At 42.6% G+C, this 6,503-nt stretch overlaps 1 protein-coding gene across 1 annotated transcript; it reads right to left on the bottom strand.

The window, feature by feature from the left end:
• Nucleotides 1–2,565: 2,565 nt before the first annotated feature.
• On the bottom strand, nt 2,566–3,669 carry LOC115355495 (tetraspanin-7-like). The gene has a single exon (XM_030046327.1). The coding sequence runs from the start codon at nt 3,652–3,654 to the stop codon at nt 2,566–2,568; it is 1,089 nt and encodes a 362-aa protein (XP_029902187.1). The 5' UTR covers nt 3,655–3,669.
• Nucleotides 3,670–6,503: the final 2,834 nt, after the last annotated feature.

The raw sequence follows: 6,503 nt of genomic DNA, 5'->3' as shown, positions 1-6,503 counted from the left end.
ACCAGCTGATGACCAGCTGATGCTCAGCTTTAACTCCATTAATCAAGCACAGGCTACAGTATGTTCTCATCTTCGAGGAGTGCTTTCAAACAGCCTCCTTTACAAAATCATATGCATCTCAATATTATTAGCAGTCTGGCACAGTTTCATTTTGTCTAAGAGTTTGTAAATTACTTGATCTGACTCAGTCATCTGAATAATGAAACTTGAGGACAGCTATACCTTTGGTGTGTAAACACAGAGAAGCTTTGGTGAGGAATACAGCTAGGGGAAACATATAAATGTAATTAATCTAAATTGTTGTAGGCCATTAAGAGCTGATTTGCATTGACCTGTTATCACAACACCGCCTGCAGCCATTTTGTGTCCCTTTTAGTGAGCATCCTGCTTATTTCAATATGAGTCATAAATAGTGCACATTAAAGAAAGTATCCAGCCCAAAATAGTTTTCAGGTGTAATATGAGTGAATATGCTCTGTAGTTTCCCTGACCAAAGTGTTGCTGAGTATCTTTCACAGCTCATCTTTGTATGATGAGACTGCTAGTGGGGATGTAGTCAGGCAAAATAGGTTAAATAAGGACAGCGTAATCAGACATACAGACCATCCGCAAGCCTTGTTAACACATAACACACACAATTGAGGCTAATCAATACCATAATTGGGTCATGTAAATAGTATTCATTGCTTAGTTGCCATGTCCTGATGCTTCTCCCTTTCAACTTTGATGTAGTTGGGTTTTAAGGTAAACTCTGCGGTGAATGACAGTGGTCTATCGCACATTAAAGAATCCAAAGAGATGAACTAATTTGGCCATGTGATGTGGTTCATGATTTTCTGGTTCATGAATTAATCAATACAGGGTTAGTTTTGCGTGGGGGAGGTTATGTTTCATCATGCCCAGCGGTCATCCATCTCTCTAGTTCCTTCAAGGGCAGATCTAATCACCTTTGTCCCAGGTGGTAGAAATGAGATGTCATTCTGTTACCCATTATTCAAGATTGCCTGGCCAGAAGTCTTAACAGGAGTTTAACAATTTGGCACACCTCCAGTATGGCCTCTGTCATAAAATGAAGCTCAACGCCTGCTTCTAAGGTCTTTAAAATGCAGACGGGAGCTTCATATCTGCCATCTGTCAGGACAGAGGATAAATTTGCTGCTTCTTCACAGCTTAAAGAGGGTAAATTTGCATGTAAGAACCACATCGTGCTTCCAAAGTATTCAAATCCACCAAAAAAATAAAACCCACACAGAATGACTTCAGTGATTCACATCATCAAGCAACAATATGTTTATTAAAGAACATTGTATACTTTCCATTTTTCTTCCACCACTGCTGTGTATTTGATTGAAATTGTACATACTACAGAGACTATACCACATTACTTCACAAGAATGCTGTTGCCATATATTTTATGTTTCAAGGGTTGAAAACCAGCAGGGCTTGAGATTTAAATCTCCAGTGCCTATTCAATATCATTTCCCATAATGAGGCAAAGATTTTTTGTTTAGTCGTGACCAGATATTGTCTACAGTCTCACTCATGCTCTCCCACTGCTGGTCATTATTAGATTATACATCATGGTATGCTGAATATATAATATGAGTACAATGCCATTACAAGAGCAATAAAAAGTCCTTATCCATGACAGGAAAGGTTAGATATATGATGATGTGGTTAGCAACAGGGTGAGGGAGGGCACAAAAGAAAATCAGCCCCTCTGTTAATGACATATACATTGATTCAATGTAAATGGGCAATAACAAAATAACGTAGATTTATAAGCCAATACTGGGAACAAAATGACAATCATTTTCACATATAGTTGGATGTTCAGAAAGAGTGAGAAAATGTTGTGGCGATTACTTTTGTTTTATATTCCAGAGGGATTATCGGGCAGTACTGCTTCCCATTGTTTCATGCCTGTGTTGGTATGCACAACATTAATGTCATGCCAAAGCATCCGAGCATTTTAGAATTAATTTTGTAGTGCTGAGTCACAAAAATCAGGGATTGAAGCTAATATCATCTGCATCAAACCATAGACACTGTAGAAATAAAGGGATATAAGGATGGAACAGTTCTAATGTAGAAATAATCTGACCAACACCATTTAACACGTTTGGAGTAATTACTTTTCTTAAAAACTTTTCTTATGTCTATCTATGACACACAAAACAGTGTAGCACAAGGCACAAATGTCACAGAGAGTAACAAATTATTACTTTCTTTTCTTAACACCATTCTTGGACTTAACTAAACATGCATACTGTTAATAAAATGCATGTGGAGAGCAGCATCTGTTGAACACAGCCAACCTCAACCAGCTAAAGAAGAAAATTGTCGGTGAACGCTCCTGTAAAATTGTTTAAAGGGAAGAAAACTTGGACACATACAATGGTGTGAAGTATAAAGTGAGAAGAGTTATGGGAGAACCCGAGGTGCGATTTATTTACATTATGCTGTTCAAAGAAGAGGTTAAAGGTATTGTTCAGTCCAAATCCTAACAATGTTGTAGGGTAGGGTTGATCCCAGGTGTGGCTTGTCTAATTTTCAAATTGATCATTAATGTGCCACTACAGGCCGAGGGGGTCTTGGCACCAATCTGTTGGCCAGTAGACAAGCTAGGGCAATGCCTCCTATTTGGGTGAAGGCCAATCCCAGCACAGTGGCAGCAATGTGGAAGACGTTGTCATTGACGAAACTGAAGACTTTCCGAAAGCAGCCATGGGGATGGATTCCTGCAGCCGCCACTCCTTCACTGTCCTCTGGTAGTAGCAGTCGGTTCCTGCAGCCCTTGCGCCTCATGCAGCAGCTGTCCGGCAGAGACACCAACGTACCATTCCCCACGGGCGAGAACGCTGCGTCCCGGATGGCCCATTCAGAGGTGAGCCAGTCGCGCCAACCCTCGGCTCCACAACACTCCAGGGCCCTCTGTAGGCTGTCGAGAGCATCAGCACGGCCTTCGTCCTCTGCGTAGCCTGTCACCGCCCGCTGCAACCCACTGCGAAATCCTTCAGCAATGTCTTCACGATAGAAGAGGCCAGAGAGTCCAGCCGCCAAGCCACCAATGAGCGCAGCCAGCTGAAAGAAACCATAAGCCCTCAGCAAACAAGGCAAGTTGGCAGCCACTCCCAGACATCCCAGGAAGCCCCAGGCGGTGACGGCTGCCCCGGTAGACAGGAGGATGAGTGGGGCGTTGGGGTAGCGATTGGCAGACAGCAGCATGTAGTCTGCCAATGAAGCTTGTGCCCATACACCCAGGGTGAAGATGGCCAAGCCAGCTGCCCAAAAGACACAGCTGAAGGCCAGGAGACCCAGGCGCAGAAGATGCATGACTCCCACGGGGCGGCAGCAGGGTGGGGCAGCACCCACAGGTGGGACAACAGGGGGCGCCAGGGAGGCTTCTGAGCCCACGGACAAGGACAGACGCTGCTGCTGCTGCTGGAGCTGGTCCTGCTGTTCTTGGTAGGGTGGGAGCAGGTAACCTGGGATCGCCGAGGGTCGTCGAGGAAGAGAAGGAGGAGTGAGGAGGTCAAGCCCCCTTGGAGAAGACAGTCTTCGTACTGCTAGCTGCTCGCGTTCCCAGTCCAAGGCTCGTCTGCTGGGACTGAGCCGAGCGGGCAGGGAGTCGTAAGGTAGTGCAGAGCTCATGGTGCCGACTCCAGCTTTATCTACTTCCCTCCCTCTCTCTCTCTCTCTTTCACACACTCCCTCTCTTTAATTCTCTATCAGAGCCCTCTCTCTCTATCCTGCAACACTGTCCCCCTCCCAGTTCTTTATGACTGGTTATTAATCCGCCACCAACACCCCTAATGCAGACTGGACTGTAAATCACGTCGCTGGGTGTCGCGTTGTGCCGTTATCTGCATCCGCAGCCCCCTTGTTTCCACCTTATTTATCTGTTTATTTCGGGCGCTCTTTCCACCTGCATGGTCACCAGTACCTCAAATTCCTATGTTGATAGCCGCATCACTTCACTGGCTTGCTCGGTGCTGTCCCTTACTCTGGTCAAGCCAAGGGGTGTTCGCTGTGAAACGGACTCAGAATTCACCCATGCACACCCTCTCTCGGTGTGGAGGAGTCAATCATTTGGTTTAACTGTGGTCCATTTGTGGAATCAATGAGCCGGCCAAATAATCCCAGTGTCTATAGTGTATTTTTTTCTTTCGACTTCTTTCTTTCCAACCTTTATAATGTAAATAAAATGACAAGGAATATTTTTTCTGACCCTGCTAGGGGCCATTTTTGTTGGAGCAGCATCAGTTAAGGACGTGGCATGTTTAGAACATATGTTTAGGGCACTTGTAGTTGGATGTGTGTGTATCCATTGCATAGCATATGCCCATTTTTTTCAATTACTGAAATATTTCAGAATCAATAAAGTTGATTGAAATTATTCAATTCCTTCAGAAAAACATTCAAACCTGAATGATATAGTGCACTGAATCATCTGAAATCATACTGCACACTACAGAACTGCCTATCTCCTCTGTCATTGCAGATTTTTTTTTCTATTTTAATTTCCATTCTCATACTTGTCCTTTTGTGAAAGTTTTAAAAGTGGGAAAATAACTGAAGTGAAGGATAGAGGCAAGTCAGGAAGTCAAGTAAGAATACGTTACATATTATCATTGGCTGTTCAGAACTGATCAGAGTTGCAACACAGGAGACACTCAACATTTACAGCTTTATTTCTCTGTTGTATGCCTTGCAGTTTTACTGTTGTCATGAAGCAGCTTTCTTGGCCAGATTTCTCTTTTTAATCTCAGTGAGATCACTTGGTTAAACAAATGGTTAGAGTGGAATCCTGATGACAGGAATTGTTGAATTTACATCTATTCACATTTCCTCCACATTATTATAAGCCAATTATTTTAAAGAATTTAAAATGTTTTTTTCCCCCTAGAAGTTGAAAACACACTAAAAACTATATCCCATGCTAAAAATAGAAAATCAATTTCAAACATGCTGAAATGGTATCCTTAGGACTGTAATGGCATTTTGTTGGTCCCTTGCTAAATGGTACATCCATCTTTATCCTGGTCATTCCTGCTCTGCATCTGTTCGTCTCCCATCAACCCCCACACAATCAGGGCTAATTAAAACCTCTCGCTCAATTAAACACACTCATGAAATAAAGACGCTGCTCTAAAAGGAAAAACCTTCATAGTGGCATGATGACAGAGAGGGGAATACCTCTGTGGAATGGCTTCAGGAAGGGTCCACAAAAATGCAATCTGGCTTCATACTAAAGGCTTTCCACTCTGCAACAATTGTACAATTAATTAATTATTCCTGCAGAATCTGGCTTTGCAGTATCACTGTTTTCCACTGGTTTAAAATAAAACATTGGCAACTTTTCACAATGCACAAATTTTGTTTTCTCAAATGTTTTTTTTTTTTTTTTCTGCAACAGACACACTAATTACAACACCTTGTCCTGCAGTACGAGGATTACAACACTGAGCAGGTCGAGGACAGAGGGATTTTACCAGAGACAGTTGGAAATCCGTAGTAGAAGAACTGAGGTTACATTTATGGTATTTATAATGAATTTTGCTCTATAAACAACAGCTCACTGAGTCATTCAGTTTTATGTGCAATCTCGACAGAACAGGAAGAATTATATCAGCAGACACATGCAGTGCCTCCACTACAGCTCCTTGAAAATACAAGTTTAACAGCATGTGTGGCATAACAACAGGAAGTGAGGAAGAAACAGGCACCATGTGAAAAGGGTCTGTTTATTTACAACATTCAATAGTGATTTGCTTTGAAGAAAAACTACATTTATTTTTTGTATTAAGGTTTCCCGTTTTCAAATTTCAGGGCAAAGAAGAGCCATGGGAGAAACTATAAAGCTCAATTTATTTACACAAGAGTAAAGGTTCCAGTAAAAATGACTTTGACAAAATGATTTTTAAGATTGAAATGAAAAAGTAAAGCCATCAGACATTTACTCTCAGTGTTTAAACATTAACAAATAATTGTCCTTGTCCAGATCTCCCCACAGGGCATCATGTGATTGCAGTGCTATCATGATGCATACTAGTGCAGCTGAGACATGGTGTTATAATGAGCACGTTTACATGCACACCTTATTCCTGTATTAACCGGAATATTCGCAATATTCCGGTTGCGCACGTGTCATGTAAACACGCACCGAACCCGATTAAGGTCATATTCCGGTTGGAGAGAATTCCGAATAAGCCCCCTGGAATATTCCTGTTCCAACCGGAATATTGGGGCATGTAACCACCTTAGTCGGAAAACTCCCCGAACCGGAATATTCAGTCACGACTGCGCATGCTCGACTCGCAAGGACTTCTGTGGCGTCTTCGTTGCTATGGTTACCTGCAAGCGGGGAAACGGCAGGGCGAACAGCAGCAAGAGCCAGGAGACTGCAGTCCACCTTCAGCTGATGAAAGACTTAAATATCACGGAGTATATCGATGGGAGAAAACATAGAAATAGCGACAGAAGAAGAAGAAAAAGTAGAA

This window comes from Myripristis murdjan, chromosome 23 (genome assembly GCF_902150065.1).
Source record: "Myripristis murdjan chromosome 23, fMyrMur1.1, whole genome shotgun sequence".
NCBI lineage: Eukaryota > Metazoa > Chordata > Actinopteri > Holocentriformes > Holocentridae > Myripristis > Myripristis murdjan.
The sequence above is the reverse complement of the archived record's forward strand: the minus strand, read 5'-3'. Positions and strand labels throughout refer to the sequence as shown.

What these genes read in the sequence shown, in the direction of transcription:
- LOC115355495 (XM_030046327.1), bottom strand. Translation starts at nt 3,654, where the DNA reads ATGAGCTCTGCACTACCTTACGACTCCCTGCCCGCTCGGCTCAGTCCC.